This window comes from Micropterus dolomieu, linkage group LG06 (assembly GCF_021292245.1).
Source record: "Micropterus dolomieu isolate WLL.071019.BEF.003 ecotype Adirondacks linkage group LG06, ASM2129224v1, whole genome shotgun sequence".
Classification (NCBI taxonomy): domain Eukaryota; kingdom Metazoa; phylum Chordata; class Actinopteri; order Centrarchiformes; family Centrarchidae; genus Micropterus; species Micropterus dolomieu.
The window spans coordinates 26,213,423-26,237,500 of NC_060155.1; the positions used below are offsets into that span (position 1 = coordinate 26,213,423).

The following is a 24,078-nucleotide window of genomic DNA, read 5'->3' on the forward strand; positions in this document are numbered from 1 at the left end:
AAGGTCAACGCAGCCGTCTACCAGGAAGTTTTAGAGCACTTCATGCTTCCTGCTGCTGACCAACTTTATGGAGATGCAGATTTCATTTTCCAACAGGACTTGGCACCTGCACACAGTGCCAAAGCTACCAGTACCTGGTTTAAGGACCATGGTATCCCTGTTCTTAATTGGCCAGTAAACTGGCCTGACCTTAACCCTATAGAAAATCTATGGGGTATTGTGAAGAGGAAGATGCGATACGCCAGACCCAACAATGCAGAAGAGCTGAAGGCCACTATCAGAGCAACCTGGGCTCTCATAACACCTGAGCAGTGCCACAGACTGATCGACTCCATGCCACGCCGCATTGCTGCAGTAATTCAGGCAAAAGGAGCCCCAACTAAGTATTGAGTGCTGTACATGCTCATACTTTTCATGTTCATACTTTTCAGTTGGCCAACATTTCTAAAAATCCTTTTTTTGTATTGGTCTTAAGTACTATTCTAATTTTCGTAGAGATACTGAATTTGGGATTTTCATTAGTTTTCACTTTTAATCATCACAATTAAATGAAATAAACATTTGAAATATATCAGTCTGTGTGTAATGAATGAATATAATATCCAAGTTTAATTTTTTCAATGAAATTACTGAAATAAATCAACTTTTTGATAATATTCTAATCATATGACCAGCACCTGTGTGTGTGTGTGTGTATATATATATATATATATATATATATATATATATATTTACATATATATATATATATATATATACACACACATATATATATATGTGTATGTGTGCGTGTGTTCTCCAGCCTTACCCTTTAGGTGAATCTTATTTTCCGGGCTGTGCACCAACACCGAGCTAACTGAATCCAAGCTGTCGTAGTTACTGCAGCCGAGAGGGCCTGTCCTTGTTTCAGTTACCTAGGAAACACAAGAAGGACAGATCTATTTACAATACATGTTTGTCTTTGCTTTTTTATAATGCCACATTAGCAGTAAATGAGGCAGATGTTTGTTCCATTTCTGGCAGTCAAGTACAGCTTGTGGCAGGTGAAGTACGTAAAGGTAGGCAGAGGACTGGATATTGCAGAGCCCTCTGACAGCATAGAAAACTATCGCCATATTTTGCTTCACTCCCACACCTGCAGCCACAGCTGCCTGCAATGTGCCGGCTGCGTTGTGAAGAACAGTGGAAGGGAGGGAGAGTGCAGGTGTGGAAGATGATTTTAACTTTGTGGTAACAAAATCAAAGATGCAAAGGGACGGTCTCATTAAGTCAGACATGTTACCTACTACCTCTTCCCCTGTCGGTTTCATACTACAAAAAAAACAGGGGGCAGCATATCACATTTCAGTTCAACTGTTGCAAACTGCCGTTAGCTAGTGAGCTCATTTAGCCATGCTGGCAACTTTTAACATGGGCAGATCACTGTGCTGTTCACACTACACAACTTGCTATCTTGTAAGGCCTGCTCTGCCAGCTGCCTTCTCACACTGGCTTGATGTGTATGTCGAGTTGGCCAACTCCTCCAGATCTGTAGCACGGCAGATATCTGGCTGGCGTTGGCAATGCATCAGTGAGCTGTTTTGATGCATTGTTGAGTAGTTCACACATAACGACTGGTGAGCACCGATCGATCGCTGCCCCCAATCCTAGCCTGATGGTCGGCGAGCTCGGCGACTGGCAAACCGGCCTTAAAATCGTGTAGTGTGAACTAGGTTTTAGCTGACTAAGTTTGCAATGGGCACCAGAACTAGAGCCAAGCATCCAGGCAACAGAGACGGGCTCAGCAGCTTCCCAGTGAATCAGACCGAATACAGCCTCAGAGAGCATACAGTAACGAGGTGATTTACAGGTCTCCCTCCCTAGGTGGATTTGTCACTCTAACGTCACCTGACTTCTTCCTTTGCTCTCTTCATAGTTACTACATCCACCAGAAGGTTTTGTCACTTGAACATAAATGCGTAGATTCTGTCTCCTTCATATCCATTATTTTTTTAATCGATACTGTGTGTTATTAGGCACTTAATATTATATTTGATATAATGTAGGTGATATTTACATTGGAACTATTTTGTGATCATCCATAAGAGGTGAATACTGGGCAGAATGTCCTAGTATATATTTAAATATTTATGTACAGTATTTGGGACAGTGCCACAACATGTTAAAAGGATTGCCACTCTTTGTAATAATACATTTCAAGGATTTTTTTCTTTTTCATAATAAAAGGTCAATAATTCACATGTATGTTCATATAAACTTGTCTCACCCCGCACAAACAAAGACTTTAATATTTTTTTATTATTATAAAATTTTATTTTTTGTCAGTAGGCAATATATCATTAAATATGCTGTAATATGCATATTAGTGACATGGCAACCATAGAATTATACAGTTATTTTATGGTTAAAAGTAGTAGACTGCTTTGTTTCCCTCAAGCTTTACCAACTAACTGCAGTAATTTCTTCATCAAAACTATCAACCTGTCTCTCAGACCCCATCCCAGCTAGGCTGCTTTTAGTTTTATGTTAGTCAGTACTTCTTTACTAGATATGATCAATCTATCTGTATTAACAGGCTAGGTGCCACAGTCTTTTAAAGTAGCTGTAATTAAAGCTCTCTTTATAAAGCCCACTCTTGATCCAGGGGTTTTAGCCAACTATAGCCCGCTTTCTAACCTTCTGTTCTCTGTAAGATTCTTGCGAAAGCAGTTGCCAAATAGCACTGGTGAACATTACTAATGACCTTCAAATTGCATCAGACAAAGACTTGCCTCAGTACTTGACCATCATATCCTATTACTAGATTATTAGACTGGAACACTCAATTGGCAGTAAAGCAACTCTAAGCTGGTTTAAGTCCTATTATTCAGATCAATCTCAGCATGTACATGCTGTACAATGATGAATCCTCCATGCACGGCAATGTTAGACACAGAGTTCCACAAGGATCTTTGCTCGGACCAATCCTGTCTGCCTGGGCAATATTATCAGGAAACACTCAATGTTATGCAGATGATACTCAATTATATCTATCAATCAAATCAGATGAAACTAATCAGTTAGCAAAACTTCAAGTGTGACTTCGGGATGTAAAAATCCGGATGACCTGTAATTTTCTAATGTTAAACTCAGATAAAACTGAAATTAATTTGCTGGGGCACATCACTTTGAGACACATTATCTAAAGATGTAGTTACTCTGAATGGCATCGCACTTGCCTCCAGCACCATTGTGAGGAATCTCAGAGTTATCTTTGATCAGGACATGTCTTTTAACTCTCATATTAAACAAACTTCAATATAATGTTAGGGCTGGCTCAGGTGAGTCTAGAACCATCCCTTATTTATGCTGCTATAGGCAAAGACTGCCATGATGCACTGAGCTCCTCTCTCTCTCTCTCTCTCCCTCAACTCCAATCGCTCGAGGTAGAGGACCGCCCACCTTGAGCCGTGATTCTGCTTGAGGTTTCAGCCTCTTGAGGAAGTTTTTCCTTGCCTCTGTCGCCAAGTGCTTGCTTATGGTGGGAATTGTTGTGTCTCTGTAAATAATATCTAAAAGAGTATGGTCTAGGCCTGCTCTATATGAAAAGCACAATGAGATAACTATTGTTGTGAATTCATCACAACTAAGGCCAACATTGTTTTCTTATAATGATTCCTTATTCCAACATGATTCATCTACACAAATTCAGAGTGGATCAATGACAAATGAAGCAGAGATGGGGACTCAAGTTTGAGACTCAGACTCGAGACGCACTTTGTCTCACACACAGTGACTTGAGACTCAACTTGAGACTCGACCTCAAAAGACTTCAGACTCTGACCAAACTCTGACTCTGATGTGTACAAACCAATTCAGTCCTTTTTACCTGTTAAAATACCTTTAAATGGTTACATGCAGTATTTTACTTGCCAGAAAGTGACTCCAGCCTCTACCTATTGACTGAAAGGTTGTTTCTGCTCTGAAAAGTGTTGATTTAATTAATTTGACAGTGGTTTGAGAGTCTATGGGGTGTGTTGACTTACAATAGTTGTCATTAATTGCATTGCGCATTACATGGTTGTGCTCTGTAAGTGATAAACAGGTTAAAGTTACATAATTCCTTATCGATATTCAGTTTTATAAGCAGCCTGGATTGAACGCAGCATTATCACCAACAGAACAAAGAAGAGAGAACCTCACTTACAGTTATATGTGATATGTGTGTCAGTAGGAACTAAATGAAGTATTTTCTCCTACAAGAACAAATAAACCCAAGTTCTTCTCTGAGGTGAAAAGATTATTATTATTATTATTATTATTATTATTAAGCATCTGACCAGGATATTAGTGCTGCTAAGATACTGTATATGTAGACATTATCCTACTTGACACATTATAAGATGCTCTGCTGTAGGATTGCTAATTGAGGAAAAAATAAAAAACAGACAACAATGAGAAAGACATAGAGAAAGAGAGATAAAGGTCAACCATATAAAAGAGAGAAGAGGCAAAAAGTGTCAGAGACTGCACGAGAGAAAAAGAACATGAGGATTAAAGGCACAAGGGAAAGAAAGAATGAAAAAGAACATTCAGAAATAATTGCAAGGATAAAACAAATAGTTAATTTCCACAATGAGTGATCAATATCATACAATTAGCACAAGATGATCACACAATCTGACAAATAAAAAAAGTAATGTCGTCCTTAAAATAGCCTTGTCCATCACATCTTCACACTCCGCCTTGCTTTAAGATTGCATCTACTATCAAAATAAATGTTAGCCTTCAAGCCGCTACAAAGATACACATCTCAAACATCTATCAAACATCTTGAAAAAAATAGATGGCGCTGAGATGTAGTTAAAGATTAGCAAGCAATAAAGGCAAGAAGAAAAGGGAGATTAGTGGAGGGGAAAGAGGCAGTTTTGGGTTGTTGTTCAAGCCACATGTGGACACAGATAATGTCTGCTCTGCATCTCATTCATGTATTTGTATCAACTGTGGAACAATATCAGTTCCCTATTCAAATTGAACGTAGCCTCTAAAAATGTGTTCAGTCCGCACGTTGCTTATAAAGGCGCATATTTGTGTGAGTATGAAAATGTTGCGGTGGAAAATTCGCACTTATCCTTAAGTTATGTGATTCCACTTCATAAAGATACACAGACAAGAAGAATATGAGAGCTGACTGGAGGAAAAATATCACACACAGCATGTTGCTCGCTAGCTACTGCTAATAACTACTTGTACAAACTTAGGTTTTACACAAAATTTTCAAAGTGAACTGACTACAGTGAATCACCATCGTCAATGACTGAATCAGTAGCTTTTAGCAGAGCAGCTGGTGACTGAAAGTACTGTAGTCAGCTCAGCTATAAGACATGTTTTTGCCTGGTTAAAAGCTTACTAAAACACTGAGCACCGCAGAAACAATCATAATGTGATAACTGTCTTGCAAATATTTGCTGGCTGAGCTAATAACCTCATAAACATCATCAAATTATTATTCAATTTATTTCATGTTTGAATCATTAGAGTGAATTTCTGTGTTTTCCCATTAAGACCAGTACAGGTAGAATTACTTTGGGCCAACGCCTGTTGGGGGCGGCACAGTAATGCAGTGGTTAGTGCTGTCTCCTCACAGCAAGAATGTCGTGGGTTCATATCCCAGTTGTGGAGTTTGCTTATTCTCCCCCGTCTGCGTGGGTTCTCTCCGGGTGCTCTGTCTAAAGACATGCAGACTAGGTTAATTGGTGACCCTAAAATTGTCCTTAGGTGTGACTGGTTGTTTGTCTATGTGTGGCCCTGCGATGGATTGGCAACCTGTCCAGGGTGTACCCCGCCTTTCGCCCGATGTCAGCTGGGATTGGCTCCAGCCCCCCTGACCCTGTACGCAGGATAACCCCGGACTCACGCGGCTGCGCCACAGTTTTGACCCGTCCTCAGCCCGGCATCAACTCACACTGGAAGCGTTTCAGAAGTGTTTCAGCAGCAGAGCCTGCCGTACATTGTTGACAACCGATCACAGTGCTCCGTGAACTGTTTTCCCAGTTCCCTGCAGGGCTGAATTTCCCACATGGAGCATTTCAGAATAAGAACGTTTTGCCAACCTGATTTTGCTGAAGTGTTTAGATTTAGTTGATTTGGTAAGTTGTCCTTTTGTGCTTCTACAGTGGTTAAGAAGGCTACATAGCTAAATTGTTTCTTTTTTGGTCTGTTTTAACTGTGTTTATTGTTGATACAAGGTATTTTATCTTCTCTTTGCCGTTTCTGTGTCTGACTTCCTGCTGCTGCTTGACGCATCTTCCGTCAAAAATTGACTGGCTGCCTATTCTTCGCGCAGCGGAGCGGAGAGACGCTACTGGGCTGCTTCTGGGCCGTGCTGCGGCGCTTCAGGTGTGAGCACAAGCATTGACTACAATGGCGGCGATTTGCTCCGGCAGCCATGGCGCAGCCGTAACGCGGCGCATACGCCTCCTGTGTGAGTCCGCCGCAAGTGGTTGACGATGGATGGATGGCAACGCCTGGTGGCCATTAAAGGAACTGTAACTTGAGTCACTTGCATTGGCCTTAACGACCTCGGTTGCTTAACATGAAGGTTGAGACTTGAAACAGACATGATATTTAAATCTCCCTAACAAACGAAAAGTGCATACATTTTATTGCTGTAAATTTGTTTAATTCTTGACTCAGAATAATCTTGGCATTTAAGGACTTACTGATGTTTCATATGGCACCAACTGCAAAGGAATGCACATGGTCACAAGTGTTTGGCCAAAACAACACCGGTTCATTATCTTTAAAGCAGCACAGCTGAGTTCAGCAGTTACGGTTTCCTGCTGGGTGTCTGCAGACAGTGCTGAGTTTTGCCATAGCAACATAACAATGCTGAGGGTTTTTGGAAAAGTCTTGATCACAAACTGGAGATGGACAGAATGTCTGCAGCTCCTGCCTCAAGCAACATACTGTGGTGTAGCGCGATAAGAATTTTTAAATCTTTCTTTGTGACAAAGGATTATGTATGATTTAATTTAGTTCTGCCAAGGACCTACAGAGGACTGTGTGTGTCTGCTGTTCAGGGGCTGTTTACCCCTCCCCTTCTCATCCCTCTCAAGTAAGAGATAAAAAGACACATCCCTGGGATTCAAAAATCATTTGTATTGATTTTATTGTTCTCATTAATGTGACTATACAGTTGCAATTAAAATTATTCAATCCCCACAGCAAATCAGGTTTATTGTCAAACTTTATAGACTTTCAGATGATTACAATGAACAAATCAAACAAAAGCTATTGAAATAGCTCAACACAGCAAATTCTTAAAGTGTTTTCAACTGAAAATGCAACTTTGACTTCTTCACTCTCAAAATTATTCAACCCCTGAATAAAATCCTTAACAACAGCACAAAAATGCAAAACAGGTATTTTCTCATGCTCCCCTGATGCCACTCATAAAGGGCTTTATTAGTGCCACCAGGTGTGCTTGAGCTGTAACACATGAAATACCTCAACTGATTAAGGGTTTGTTCAGTGTCACATTTTACTGCATGTTAGAAATATGGCTAACAGAAATAAGTCAAAAGAGGAGAGAAGAGATCATTGTCCTTCACAAACAAGGAACAGGATACAAAAAGATAGTGAAGGCACTGAATGTTCCTAGAGACACTGTTCGAAGCATAGTTTGTGAGTTCAAAGTTAAAGGAACAGTGAGTCACACTACCTGGACGGGGCAGAGAAAGGAAACTATAAATTCTGCTACCAGATGTCTGAGAAGGCAGGTTGTGAAAAAACATTGAGTGACTGCAAAAGTCTTGCAGCAAGACTTGGTGGCAAGAGGCACTGAGGTTTCAGGGAGTATAATAAGGCGCCTACTGAATGTAGACAGTTTCCATGCCTGAACTCCAAGTCGTACACCACTACTGACCCAAAGGTACAAGAGAAGGCCGCGGCTTGGTGATGCTCTGGGGCTGCTTTACATCATTTGGCACTGGAAACCTACAGCGCGTGGAAGGCAAGATGAATGAGGTATGAAGTAAACATCATGCCATCTGGGAGGAAGCTGAATCTTGGGCGTCATTGGACCTTACAACAGGACAATTATTCCAAGCATATCTCAAATTCCACCAAGGTTTGGTTGAGGAGGAAGTCCTGGAAGATTCTACAGTGGCCATCACAGTCACCTGACTTGAACCCCAGAGAAAATATCTGGTGGGATTTGATCAGTGCCTTTGGGGGGGCACTACAAGCATCCGTTGTATTGAGCTGTTGGATTTGTTCATTGTAAACAGCTGAACATCTGTAAATTTTGACACTAAACCTGATTTGCAGTGGGGGTTGAATGATTTTCATTGCAACAGCACATATACTTTATATATCTCAGTTTGAGTATTGCACACATTGGGCAATACATTTCACTCTGACGACATCTGACAGCTCCACCCCCTGGAGAGAAGACTACAAAACCAGAGGAAGAAAGCTTGCTATTGCTTTCTTGTTCTGTTGTTTTTCTCTTAACTCTCTGGTGCCTCCGGAGAGTGGAAGAGGAAAAGTGCCTGGAGAACAGACCTCTTCCTTTTCCGCTCTCCCCTTTTCTGCTCGTGTCTCCTCCGGCAGAGGACAGAACGAGCTGGAGGTCAAAGCCTGCTCATCATCTGTGTTCTAACACAACAAAAATTAGAACCGAAGAAACTGAATGCTGCACACTGTCACGTGGTGTGTGAAGATGTAGTCAGCGTGGGATCTACGTACGGGGGAGAGAGAGAAGTATTTCTAAGCTGTGACGAGGGACCGAGCACATCCAAGAATGTCTGAGTGGCCCACACAGGAGAATCGACTGCGCCTCGCTCACCCTTCCAGCTCAGCCTCTGGCCATCTGAACTTTTCCCGTGATTTGGGGGTTTATGCTAACTCAAGAGTAATTAAAAAATGTTATATTACAGTTATCGATTATGATATTAGCTTTAGATGATTAACTAATAATAATTCCCAATCATGTCCTTTGGCTTCAATTAAGCTATCTCTAAACTGCTGACTGGTGTCTTAAAATTTCATCTTAAAAGGTTCCTTTCACTTGTTTCCTGGTTTCCACTTATTATGTATGTATTTAGCCTATCATTAGTCACCTTTATGCATTCATTTACATTTATTCATTTCGCTGACACTTTTATCCAAAGCGACTTACAATTGCTAAACATGTTAGAGGTCGCACGCCTCTGGAGCAAGTAGGGGTTCAGTGTCTTGCTCAGCGACACAATGGTGGATGTCTCACAGTGGGAATCGAGCCCAGGTCTCCCAACAAAGGCAAGCATCTTATCTATCCGCCATCACCACCCCCACACATTCATTTATTTGTATGTTCAGGAGTCATACATTGTGTGCATATTTATTGTTTTTTTTTCATATTTATTTGTGGATGAATATTCTATGTCGTGAGCTTTCTTCTGCATCACGTGCATGCTACTCGTGTGGGTGGAAACAGTAAAGAAGGCAATGGAAAGGAAACAAATTTGTGAACATTTGTCTTCAGGAGAAATACTGGAGATTTATGACCACAGGAGGAAACCAGTATGAGTGGTGGACTGGTTTTATTGAAACACAGAGGCTAAGCAGACTGGTTATAATATGAACTGAGAATAGATAAGCAAAGAAGTTGAACCAAGAGCAGATTGTTGACGACTTTGTCGAATACAAGACTCACAGGATGACGTTCAGAGAGGCCCCGGGAACCCCAAGATTCCCCATCCCACATGATGACATATCAAAATCTGCCCATCCACTATTAGAAATAGTATCACTGCTGTTTGTTATTTTGTCTTTTAAATGACATACTTTTCGGCACATTTGTGAGTTGCATCCAAACAGAGTGAAAGAGAAAAGCCCCTCCCCGCAAATCATCACACAATGCGATGGTCCTTTTAACTTCATTGTTGCAGAAGAAGCGTAATAATATACGGTATTCTTAATATTCTTCCTCTTATTATTAATATAGTTAGCACTACTAGTAGTATATTAGTTTTTTTTATTTATTTATAGTTCCTGTTTGGCAGGCCCACACAATATTATACATTTGAATACAACATTTGACTCTTATTTATTACAACTTCAATATATTTTGTTGTACTTTTGTTTAGCATTCTGTTAGCTTGGTGTCATCTCATAACATAACAAATGTTTGGCATAACCTTTGTTTATGTTATATGTTTCCAAAAAGACACTGAATCTTATTATATTTATATATTATATAAATATAAAAAAATATACTTATATTTTGGTATGTCGGATTTTAAAATCCTCAAAGATTGATATCAGTATTGGTCTTAAAAAATCCCATATTGGATGGGCTCTACTGTAGATTTAAGTATTTATGACTTAATGCAAAAAATTTTGAGTATTTATTTTTTCAATTATTGCTTGATCTCTATTTTTCTAAAGTTAATTGTGATTTCTACGATCACAATGTATTCCCCGTAGTCTACCATAATATATATTTCACTTTCTTTGTTTGTAGAAACCATGAAAGCTTTAGAGGTAATGCATTTCATTTCAGCTGTGCTACACTGAACACACGCTGGGCTTGTTTCTAACTTAGATGATAATCCACCTGAGAGCTCCCACCCCCTTCTCTGCCTTTGCTGAAAACTCCCAAGAGTCCTTCACTTAGAGTATCATTCAACCTGGACCATTTTGTGTTAGATTTTTTTAAACAATGTGCATTATTGAAACAGGTAATATAATTTCTTTATTGCAGTGAAGTTATGCATTACTGCTCCTATTGCAGCAGTAATATTACATTACTCAACTAATAAATTGTTAAAAACCATAATTTACGTTCTTACACTGATGTAACCTCTTTATTTAAGCTGCATGCATCAGAAGTTTGCACGTCTTGTTAAAACTACTTTTCTCATTTAAAGTATGAGGCATGTAATGTTCTACACTCAGTGGTCACTTTATTAGGTATACCTGTACAATCTAATGCAATCCAGAGTTTAGCCATAAAGTCTATTTTTATCATATAGGTATTATTCAATTGTGTTTCATAATGGTTTTCATAATAGTATTTTGTTTGTCTTATTTTCTGCCACCCTCTTGTATGTAAATGGGAAGGGCAAACCATTTTAAACACCTCTCTATAAAATATGTATTGGTCCGCAATAGTCCCTAACAAATGCACTATTTGTATGCGATAAAAAAATTAGAATTTATGACTTTGTTTCCTCACATCCCAAACACCGACTGCTATATACATACTTACATACATACTAGGGACTATGAAAATTGCTATTTTTTTTACCTTTTTTTCCTCCTCATTAAATGTAATTTTTACACCATAAAGAAATTCAGGAGAGTAATGTAACAACAATAATAACAATAATTTTATCTTTTCCTCATCTTCATCACTGTATATGGTGAAGAAAAAATTTAATTTACAAAATGCTTTTTACTACAACATGATGTGGTTTTATCGTGGAGTGACTGCAGTTTCCCTGCTGATTTTGGCTCTTGACAATTGCAGTGCTGTGGTAAAAATACTCTGCCTTCCTTGCATCATACAGAGCCAGATCCTCTCTCATTTCAGAGATGTTACAAAGGTCTTTTTTTGTCTCACATAACTGTATTTTGGATATGTGATTGAGGTTTCTCCACTTTATTGCTGGAGATAAAGATAATGTATTTCACTCCCACCTCCTACTCGGTGCTGCAGCGACAAAGAGCCCAGAGGCGCACATGGACACAGGTCAAGTACATCCCACTCAGTGTCGCTTCCTCTTGGGTGACTAGTTGATCTGGCAGAACATGGCCCGACAGGTGGCTTGCATACTAGAGATCCTCATTTAGCAGGAACATGTAAAGGATTCTCTTCAAGTGGGAGTTGTGTGTGTGTGTGTGTGTGTGTGTGTGTGTGTGTAGGCGGGTGTGCAGAATCACTTGGTGTTTGTAATTGCCAAACAACAGGACTATTTACCTGCCTGTGAGTCTCCAAGGAGAACAGCTGATTTATTCCTGTGATCATAAACAGGTAATCAGTTTCATTTGAGCATTTAAAATTTTTTGATTTGAATGCGATTTTGATTTTAATGTGACATTAAATTATTAATCCTGATGACAATTAATAAAACAAATATACACATATGTTGCATAGTCCTTAAGCTATGTATAACCATTTTGGATGCATTTGTTTATTCATGTAATATGAGTTCATTAGATTGCTTAGTTATAGAAGTATTGAAGAGCTGAAGTCCAAATTCCTAAAAGTTTTTACAAATATACCCATGTAAACTTTGGCAGGTTTTCTGGGCATTGCCAAGTTATTGGAGACCCGGGGATAAACCCAGAACATGCTAGAAAGATTATACTGTGTATCTCATGTGGCTTGGAAAGGTGTTGGGATCCCTCAGGAGAAGCTGGAGGTTATGGCAGACTAGCCTGCTGTCACTCTGACCCTGATATGCAGCAGAAAATGAATGACTACATGGATGGAACAATAGACTTGAGAAGATTTAAAGCACCCACAAATTTTCTCTGTAAGAGAGTTCATGACTGAATAAGCAGCAATAAAAGCAAGAGTTTGATTGTCAAACTGTCTGATTCAAATGTTGCTGAATTCTGATTGATGCACAGAAGCATGTGATGTCACCTTTTTCCAACTAAGCCTGCCAACTCTAAACCAGTGGGGAAAGTATGGACAAACACACAAATTTATTAAAGGGAGAGTAAGTGAATCTGCAGAAGGATTGTTGATATTTGAGCTCAACTGCCAAACAAATACACACCTTCTGTGCTCTGAGGTTTCTCCAGCGTTGAAACGCCTTTGCCCTTGTCTGGTCTTACAACTTTCCTCTCGGTTTATACTCTTTACACTCTTTATTTTTCAGAGCACACACAAAATGGGCAAAGCAAGGAACATTATTTTAATTTTTAATTTTAATTTAATAAAACACATGCTGAATGTTGTACTGTATTCTTGCAAAAATGGAAATGTGGTTTTCTTCATTTAAGACTTTGTTGGAATAAAATGTTTTCACCTGACAACAAAGGCATTGAATTGTAATTTAGGTTGATTTGTTCCTCTCAGTCTGAGTCTCTTGAGCTTGGGCAGTGACAACTCTGTTTCTTTCTTTGATGGCATATAATACCTTTGGGGCAGCTTCGGTTCCCCTCCTTATGTTATGCTGTTGCATCTAGCTCTCCTTTTTATGTTACTTTTGATAAACTTTACCCGTCACAAAACTGCAAGAAATGTATGAAGTGGGCGGACAGGAGGTCTTTCTACTCTTTAAAATAGTTTGGAGTCATTGGTTTGTCCTTGCTACTGACAGCTGGTGCAGCAGAGATGAGGGAAACTAGAGTGCGTACTGTAGAAATTCTCCATCATGCACTTTACAGCAATTCTTTCTTTTTTAGCTATGTCCTTTTTCTCCACTTCCTGACAGGAACCCACAGTAATGGTGATTTTGCAGAGTAACTACCAGTAAGTTTTTTTCTTGAGTTCACTAATGTGATAAAATAAAATTACCACAAAATACCTGTCACACAGACAATCTTGGGCCATGAAGGTTCTGGGGCCCGGGTCAGTTGCCTGTTTTATTGGTTGATAATCCAGCTTTTGCCACAGTTTTCTGTATGTGCCATTTTGTTTGAAGAAATCTGATTAAAAACAACTCTTTGTTTATATAGCTGAGTTTCCCTGCCAGAACTGAAGAAGTCCTTTGGATGAGGGACGAAACATCTTCCAGTATCTTCAACCAAGTTCAGTTGCCCTTGACTTTAACCTTCTTTGGATAACTATGACCTGGATGACTGAGAATCTTCATAGACAACTCTTTGTTTACTGTTTATTGTGCTCATGATGTATATTCCTTAAAGAGTAACTTAACACCTGACGGTTTTGGAGGTCCAGCTAACTAAATCGTAAAACTAGATTTGACACAAGGCCCCTTTACAAGAAACATTCATTACAAATGTGCAATTGTTAAATTATATAATTGTATAATTATGTAAACAGACACAATAATCCTGGGACTTTTGGGGTCCATGGGGTCTGCTACTGTTGACTGGTTTGTAATTGTTCATCTCTAAGTTTACTAGAGTTATTGTTATTACTACATCATTTTCTTTTACTTTAAAATCACATCAGTTAAAATAGTATCAGATTGGTAAGAAGCTATTTCAATAATCTGACGAGTGACCAAAATCCATGTAGCGTAATTATTAACACTAGGGCACCAAAACGACTTTGCTTAGGTTTAGGAAAAGATTATAGTTTGGGTTTGGGTGTTTGTTTGTCGGTGTCTCATACACATACACAAGCTACCCTCCAGCATCTGTATGAGACACCTTTCTTAACACATGGTTAACGTTGTGAAACGGTCACGGTTTGGTTAGGTTTAGGCAACAAAAGTACTATTAAAGGTTAGAGTCTAGTAGTTTCAATGGGAGGGACTCCAAAAAAAAAGAACAGCAGAGAACAGAGGAGCTCAGATTACAGATTACTCTGTTCAGGATGCCATTACTCCACTATATCTTTACATAGCAAATCACTGTTTGCTGCTATATTAATGTTCAACATCCTTAATTTATAGAACCTTAAAGACATCCCTATTTTCCACCACTGTAAAAATAACTTATCGTGTCACGTTTTGCATCCTCTTAGTCTAATTAAATTCTCTTCATATCATATTGAGTTTTGCCTTACTCTGACAAACACAGCTCCACTCAGACAAAACCCCAGGATCTGACAAATTGTCAGAAACTGACTGTCAATATTTTGACTGAAGACATGCCGTTAGGTAGGCATGAGAAGCAGTGTGTAGCTGAATTTGTACAAAATGTATTTCACAGAATATCACTGGATGGATTGAAATCAGACTAACTGATGCAGAAAACAGATCGCTATTTACTTATCTACAATTGCTGACTTCTTTGTGAAAGATATCGGATAGTTTTATTGCAACAGTCACTCATTAGCCTCTCCCCACAGACACAAATGTGTCAAACTAAGTAGTTCATAATTAATTCAGGCTTAGCAGATAATGTGTTTTTGTGGCCTTATGTTGCAGCTGTAATAAGATGCAGCCTAAATACTTAGCATACTTCAGTAAGCAAGAAAATTCCTATTTGTTATGTTTGCTTGTTTATTAAAGTGACCGTTTTTTGTGATAAAGCTTGTCAATACAAACGTTGTTGGTCTCAGCCTGCAGAAGTTTTCTTTATTTCTTTTTGACTGCGAGTACAACCTGCACTGCAGTAAAGTTTGTCTAGATGTTGTTTTCACTCAGATTCAGATTCCCTATAGCAAATATGTTGTGAAAATGTTGTGCAACAAATATTTCTTTAAAATTATGTTATATAAATTCTAATTCAATTTCATGTTCTTATACTAATGAAACTTTTCTATATAGGTTATAGCAATTTGTGTTGAGTCCAGGAGACCTTTGTGTTTCCCGTTTCTTATACACAACCATTCAATGCTTTGCATGAAAATACATTTTCATGCAAAGTGCTTCAGTGTCGCTTTTAAAGTGACTACTGGGAACAAAAATGGTCAATCTCACCTCTGCATACTGCAAGCCAGAAACAGCGTTTTCAGCGACGGCACTTGGAATTGAGCCACCTTATACAAGGTACACACAATGCTGACACTTAGCAATTACTCATTTCCATCAGATTTGCTATTTAAGTTGAAGCATGAAAGCACAGTCCACCCACCCACACACCTGCTGTCACCGCATGAAAGCCAACAGATCTGTTCCGATGTGAAAAATGTATCACTTGGTTATGCTTTGCTGCCAGTTGCCATATGAAAAAAAGATTTTAACCAGGTAAAACCATGCAGAGGAGATAATATGATTTAGGTTTCTGTGTTTGCTGAGTGGATTTTTAACAAAACTGTTCATCTTTGCAGTTAATGTTGAGCTAGTAAAAGCCTGGTGGTGGATTTTGGGTAGATGACACATCTCGGGGAGTCAAGTGATGAGTGTGCAGGTAAACTAAATCATTTGGCTTATGTGCTATAAAAAGATGCTGTGTTAAAACCAAACAGCTTTTTGCAAAACTAAAGATAATTGCCAGGTGTTTTAAACCTCAAGTGATAAGAGTGCACGCACACCTAGAGGAGAGCACACAACTTCCTGTAACCAAGTCCAGATGGTATACAGTACAATACAGTATATATAAATAAAGGATTCCCACTGGGACTTTAAATAAACTTGACATTTGCCATGTTTTAGTGCCTCTGTGGGCTACAATGTATACAATGTACTTTTAATCCAGCCTGCCATTTTTAAAAAATGCCCTTGCAAGCTCTCTCTCGTCTCTGCCCCAGCTTTTGAGCAATGATGCACCTTGAAAATAATCTTTAAAAAAGATTGTTTGTGTGCATACCTTGAGAGCAAGCAGAACTACTTGTTATAGATGCAGCACAGAGTAATACATCCCAAAGGAGCGTTAATGTTTGCGTGTCTACCTTGATGGGTGGTGTTTTGTGGAACTGGAGAGCTGCAAACACGACTGTGCATATAGCAAATAAACAACGCATTTGCATAGGTGCCGTATATTGAAACAGACATTTTACAGCACAGCTTGAAAGTAAATAATATGTACTGTAGTAGGCTTAGCAAGTAGGCTTAGTCCCTCCCTGCATACATGTTGACAGTACCTTGATAGCAGAGGTGGCGATCTGGAGGTGGTGCAGTCGTCTTAGGGTGCTCTCGCGATCTGTGAAGTAGGAAGCAGCCAGCTGATGGAGCAGCTCCAGAGACACCACTGAACTGTTGCCGTTACCCTCTGACTTCTTATTCAGCTTCTGCTTATCCAGGAAAATGGTCAAAGACTCCTCCCCTGTAGATCAAAATCTAGTCAGTCTTTCAGTCACCTGAACTCTATTTGATTATTTTACAGTGAACTGTAATGAAAAAAAATGTGTATTTATAATACTTATTATTGAATAAAGTATCACTATTACACTTCGATTCCCTTTAATTGGACAATTATAGGACTGTTAACACTGAAGTCATACCAAAAACACAATAGGTTGTATTTTTCCATGTCCCGTGATGGTTTTTACTCATTAGTCATTATAAACGGCAACTAATGGAAATGATATTATATATATATATATATATATATATATATATATATATATATATATTATATTTATAGGACACTATAGGAAATAGGTTACAGGGAACCATCTGGGGAAACTCACTCTGCTCACAATAATTAAAACAAAAGATATTGCAAGGGACAGGAACTGGGAGATGTGGGGTATAACACGACAGAACTAAACAAAACAATACAAATGTTCTCAGCCACCTGGAGGTGGGGGAATTGTTGCAGTACCCTTAGCACCTACTGACATCTACAGAGAAATCTTAGGACCAGCTGCGCCTTGCATGCTTGGCGCATCAATCAACATTACCACGGATGCACTAATTGTTAATGAGCATAATGTGTTTTTTTTACTTAAAAATATATTTTGGGAGGTGGAGAGGAGCGTAATGCGGGGGGGGGGGGGGGGGGGGGGGGGGGGGGCACACGATGTAACGGGTCGGTGTGCATGTCAAGCACACTACTTTCTGTTAATAATCAAATAATTGAAGTTTTTATTACCAAGAACTCTTCTTTGCTTAGCTTCCCAAAAGTACCATTTAACTGACTGATTATTTACATTTTTTAATTTTTGATATGTTGATATCTGAATAAATTCACTTCAACCCAGCTAATATTTATGCAAAAACAGCTCAATGTAACCGTGGCAAGAAAGAAAGAGATGAAAACAGTAGAACAAAAGAGTAAAAACTGAGATGAGAGATGTGGGCATTCACTCAGCCACAGTCTGTTCAGTATGCAGATTGGCTCTGCCCATTTAGTTGAGACAGTTAATTACATACAGAGTCTATCTGTCTGCCACTGGATTCATCTGTGCTCCCACGCTGATGCGCCAGTGCATACATCCAGTGATAAGTGGCGACAAAGTTAGGTGTCTGTGAAAGCAAACCTAACACATCACTAAAATATCAGAGAGATTGTTATGAGACTGTATGCGAAAGAAACAGGATGTGAACAGTGTGTGAAGGGTCAGTAGCTACCATGGCCTGCTTAACAAGATGTATGGGTAACATTGGTTTCAAATGATAGTGTTTTGTCATAATTTAAAGTCCATTATATCTCTCAAAAGTGAGAAAGTATTTTATAAATTCACTGTATATTACAGGGTTTGACTTATCTGAGTAACCTGGCCTTGTAAGTCTCCCCCTGACTCTGATTAAATAGATGCTTAGATGCTGAGATGTTTTTATACTCACTATCAATTTTCTACAAGTCCCATTATAAAAAACTGCCAAGTGTAAAAATGTGCTCATATATCCGGCCTGCTATCTGATGACCAGGATCAGCAGCGTATCAATATCATGAGGTTGTCGCTCTAAACGTAACACAGGTCTCAGTCATGTTTTATGAGGCGCACACGATTTATACAGCTGGTGTTTCTGTTTTGTGAATTACTTCTCTCCTCGGAGAGGAAAAAAGAAATCCAATAAAAACAGACATATGCTAAAAAAAACGGTTCAATTTAATCTCTTTTCTGCCTCGTAAGGCTCTAGCAGCTGTGCGCAATGTTCATCAGAGGAAAGGATGAGTGGAAAATTACTGAGGAAACAACATCAGTTGAATGCTGCAGGTGCAAGGTGTGGTACAGTTGCTTTTCACCTGACATCAGGAAGTATATGGGTCCTTCACACAACATAGGCTGTAAATAGTGTATTTTACTGTGAAGTCCTCGGAGACCTAAAGTAGTAGCTCATCTATTTTTGTGTGTCGTGACACTTCCTAACCCAAGAAAAAAAGTGAGTGTGGCGTCTGCAGTCCTTCCTTACCTCCCAGGGTAGCAGAAACTAGGAAGTGGGTCCCATACTTCTTGATGAGGTTTTCGTTGATTTGCTGCAGGGTTGGTCGTCGCCCCAGTAACCGCAGGTTGCGTAAGAACTCTGGCGCTAAGGGCAATGGAGCTTTGAGGAAATCTCTCTTCTCTGTTGCCAGGCTGTTCACTTTCCAGTGGCTGAACTCCCTGAAATTATAAATACATTAAAAGGTGAATACACACTCGGTTTAACTCTAATTTGAGAAGGAGAGCACATTACATTACATATAGACACATTCACACACACAAAAGAGTCTGAAAAGGTACTTCAGCAAGCCAGAATAAAAGGAGGTCAAATGTATTCTGACTCAAATTGTCACACGTTTATGAACATTTTTCTCTTATACCTTATTGACTTGTTCTATAAAATCAAGGGCCCATTTTGTCATTTCCAGTGTCTTGTATTAGGATATAATTTATTTCTATACACTTTTATTTATTCTTATCCACATATATTCTTCTCCGTTCCCATCAGAAATCTGACTGCAATCTGCCTCTGTTTAAAATGCAAATCACAGTCAGCCCCACTTTAGCCCATAGGGGGGTGGTAATGCACCTGAAGCCTTGGTAATTGCTGAAATTTTAGACTCGTCTGGAGGGACTACATGGACTACGAGCAAGACAAACGTTTTCTCAAACCATCTGAGGTGGTTGGTGTCATCTGCAATTTGCTTGATATATTGTTTTGATATCCAATAGCAATTCAGCCATGAAGTGGCAGTAAGTGAGTAAGGTCACTCTTGCATGCCTGTCTCGGCAATAACTGTTTACTTTTGTGCTTTAAAAAGACTCCCTTCCTGCCCTTCCAACCCAACACTTTTTCCCACCAAATACAATCCAGTTGCTCCGTATTACTGCGACATAAAAGTCAGTTCAGCCCGTCAGTATCCTCAGTAGTGGTCTTGTTTGTTAACATTTATTTCCATGACATCTCAAAAACTAATTTACTAATAATTAATTGATGTTGTTACCTGTGGGATGTTGATTAAGCTCTCAAAGTTTGATTTGATTGCTTTTGAATCCTGGTGATATAATTAGTATCAATATTTAGGAACTTTAAATCAGACACTGCCATGAAATATGATTATCAAAATGCTGCATTAGAAGTTAAACATTTTTAAAGCCCCAACAACAAAAAATATTTGATTTTGAAAAATTGGTCAAATGTGTTTTGTGAAATGTGTCGTTCGCAGTGACAAAACCACAAAGAATTATCACCCAACACTGCAGTTCCCTTCAGCTCTACAGAGCATTTTAGCATTTAACTCACTGTTTTGGTTTTACAACACATAACTTAACTATGCTGTTCCAGTTTCACAGCTCTCTTTGATTGTTTTCAGCAGCATCAGCCAGCAGTTTTCTTTAGAAAAGCTCTGGAAAACCCAATGTACACTACCTGCCCAGCACCAGTGACAGACACAGTTAGCAACAAGCTGGTGAACATATGGGTGCATTTAGTAGCTAAAAACCTAACTGTTTTTTGTCAGGGTTGGGGGAGACCAAAATAAGTTAACCCCTTAACGCAGATTGTTGCAAATTTGCATCACACCGCATAGTCGATACGTACCTAGGAACCTTTTGCAAGCACTAGTTTCTTGTTTATGCTTGTTGTCGCTAACTCGCAAACCTACTTCATCTACGTCATACCTGAATTTATATATTTTCTATGTTCTATAGATAAATTAATAATCTCCGCTTAATTTAGCATCAGCTTGAAAGCAAATGAAAACAAAAATAATACATTTTCTTATATAATTGTAAAGAAATGCAGGCGTTAAGGGGATAAAGGAGAGTCAAGGAGGGGTGCTGTCATTTCTAACAAAATTAAGTAAATTATGTATTTGTTGTGGACTATTTTAGCTACAGATTTGGTGCTCTCCTCAGTATTTATGACAGAAGTGAATGCAATTTTGACTCACAATAATTAAACAATAATCTACAGAGCCCATGATCTTGGTAATGAAAAAACACTATAAACAATATGGGTCATTGGTGTGTTTTCATAGTTTGTTGACAACAATGGAGCTCGACAGCACAGAGGAATAAGATATATTCGGCTATAGATACACTACACACATCATACTTGTTAGTAGGATCAATTTAATGTTGTTTTTTGGTGTTTTGTTGACAAATAAAAAACATCAACAGCCTTATCCTTTAAGGAATCTCTGTGAACTGACTGTTCCTGGTCATAATACTGTGGAATTGAACGACATTTAAATGACAAGACTTCTTGTACACCTTAGCTGTCCAGCCAAATGCTGGCAAAGACCTTATTTCAGTTCAACTGGTCAACAGTGACAGAAAGAGGAAGAGATGAGACTGGTAAAAAGAATCCATTTCAAGTAGCTGATAATCATTTCATCACTTCAGTCCTGCCACATTGGAACCCCAAGGTATGTGAAGATTATGCAAATACCAGCAGAAAAGTACAGATTCACCTCATCTGCATAAATTTGCTGGCAAAACAAGAGGCGTTGAATATTAGCACATTATGTATACATTCCCTCTGAACAAAATACCAGCAGTGACACAATGTTTTCCCATGAGAACGCCTACTTTCTTTCTCTCTCACACACACACACACACACACACACACACACACACACACACAGGGAGGTACATATACTGGATCACTGTCTCAGTTTCCCACTGGCTGCTTTAACACTATATTTTTGCGGTCAATAGTTTACTATTACCAACAACATGATACTGTAATTATGCTGTTGACAGCATTATGACTACTCTAGGATACATACAATAGGCCAATTCTCGTTATAATACACTATAGATATGCATAGGGGAATTCAGACAGGACTATGGTAAAGAGAGCAATGGGCTGTAATTAGTTTGTAGTTGCTGCGTTGCATATTAGTCTTCAAAGGAACGCTAAGATTTGTAACCATTTATCACAAACCATGACAAAGCTTTCCTCAGAAGGAAGGGCCCCGGGAGCACATGGTCAAACTAGTGCTTCATTAGGAGATTCATTCTCACATAATGCACCAATTAATGTCTGTAGCCTGGCCACAGTCACAGTGCAATTTGTACAAGCTATCATTAACTCTGGCCACATTGTTCTTTCATGAATGCAGAGCAACCCAGAGAAACTGAGTCCGAGGGCACAGTTTGGAGCTGCAAGCAAAATGTGTAAAAAAAGAAAAAGAAAAAGATAAATAGACTAAAAACACAAGAGTTGCTAGAGCAACCTTTGCTTTCTGTTTGCTCGCCTGCACTGTGTAGCCATTAGTTTATCCATATCAGCTTGTATACTGTGAACATCTATCCATCCATCCATCGTCAACCGCTTATTCTGTGTACAGGGTCGGGGGGGGGGCAGCGCCAATCCCAGCTGACATCAGGTGCAAGGCAGGGTACACCCTGGACAGGTTGCCAGTCCATCGCAGTGTGAACATCTATTTAAATTATTATCTAAAATGAAAGAGTGTTGACCAAGACCAGTGTCAGAGAAAGAATTCAAGTTCACAATTTACCAGTAGTAATAGCACAATGTAAAATATTCTGTTACAAGTAAATGTCATTCAAAATAACACTGAATGATACAAAACTACATACAGAGCTATTGAGAGCAAATTATATTTAAAGTATCAAGTAAGTACAAGTAATTGATACAGGGGAATAGTCATGAGGGGAAAAGTAAATTAAGTGCCAAGAGCTCAACATGGGGAGGGCCCTAAATAAGCCTGAAATTAAATTTTTTTACCCACAATTTACATATTATCATCATAACTATTACTGTCAGCTGAATAAATAGTTTGACAGGATGTTTAAGTCATTACTTATTCAAATTAAGACCATTTAGCTTGAGAATGATAGCAGGTTCATACTGGGACTACCTATATTGTATATACATGGTTCTAAGTTATATTATGCTACTGTTGTAACAGACCAGGTCAATCCAGTAAGGTATGAATTTGAACTTTATTGTTTTCATGCTAGAGAGGCTGTCTAATCGAGTCAAACCTTTCTGCCCCAACAGATCAATACAGACAAATTACTATACTAAGGAAATGTTATGGGACTATGGGAAGTTAGGGACACTTGGTGAATGGACTAGCAGAACAGTGTTTTGTTTCATGCAATGAAGATGGTCACAAAATAAAAAAGTTTAGTGGGGTAATCAAACACTGATGCTACAGTATTATGTTCCTTCTTTTACATATACCCTCTTTCTTGTTCTTTTCAGTTGCTCTTTACTGGGTGCTAACATGACTCAATCAAGTCAAAGGTGGTGGAGAAGACTGCCATCACCGTCTTAGGAGGGTATTCATAAGAAACACCCACTCCTGCAATATGAGTAATAACTATGATGTTTTTCAAGTGCACCTACTCTTTCTACATTTTCATGCTCTTTTCTTCTACCTGCATGCACAGTATACCCTTTTATTACAGTCAATCCAAGAAATCGTTCTCTATCCAGGCTGATAACTTCATCATCTCCACTTTTCACTGCATGACTGTAGCACAGCTTCCTTCACACTGAGCCTGCTTCATTGCTACAAACATACCCCTGCTTGTTTTTACAGATTTCCCGCATTCATGTTACAAAAGGTAGATACAATAGCAGGGACATTATTAGTCTCTCTTGTAACCTATTTTTATCCAATGCAATGCATGGATTATTGCAACCTAATCATTACAATTTCCTGAATAAATGATTGATGTGCTCTTTTTTTATGTTTTCAGAGACATATGTTTGACTTTTGTTGTTGGTAAAGGGGTGCTCAATATTTATTCTGATTCCACTAGAGTATATATATATGACTGAAAATTAGGAAAAGCATAATGGGTTCCTTTTACTGAGTGATTTATCTATATTAAGTTGAAAAAAGAAAGCCCTTGCCAGGGACCAAGAACCCAGCAAGTGTTTTCACAGTGTGATGATGTAGGCTGATGTATGTAAAATCTGAGCTTCTTTAATACTATACCCAGTGGTTTGGGCTGTAACTTGTGCACTGCTTCTACCACTTGTAGGAGCAGCATCTCCATTGCCCCAAAAATAAATATTAATTAATTAAATAATTCAATCAATCTTTTGTCACATACTCTATTATATAGGTATAGGTATAATGCGCAGTGAAACATTACATTGCCAAGAGCAAATTTTGCATTAAAAATTATGTCTACAAAATGCAAAAAAGCAACAGTCACAAATG

General features: G+C 38.8%; 1 protein-coding gene across 2 annotated transcripts in view; it reads right to left on the bottom strand.

Annotated features, from left to right (window-relative positions):
- Positions 1–24,078, bottom strand: part of brinp2 (bone morphogenetic protein/retinoic acid inducible neural-specific 2) — a 215,118-nt gene that overhangs the window by 71,767 nt on the left and 119,273 nt on the right. For both annotated transcript variants that reach the window (XM_046052382.1, XM_046052383.1), the window contains exons 3-5: positions 18,858–19,048; positions 16,640–16,821; positions 809–914 (exon numbers count right to left, since the gene is read on the bottom strand). In XM_046052382.1, coding sequence (XP_045908338.1) covers positions 809–914; positions 16,640–16,821; positions 18,858–19,048 — 479 coding nt within the window. The remainder of the gene's footprint in view (positions 1–808; positions 915–16,639; positions 16,822–18,857; positions 19,049–24,078) is intronic.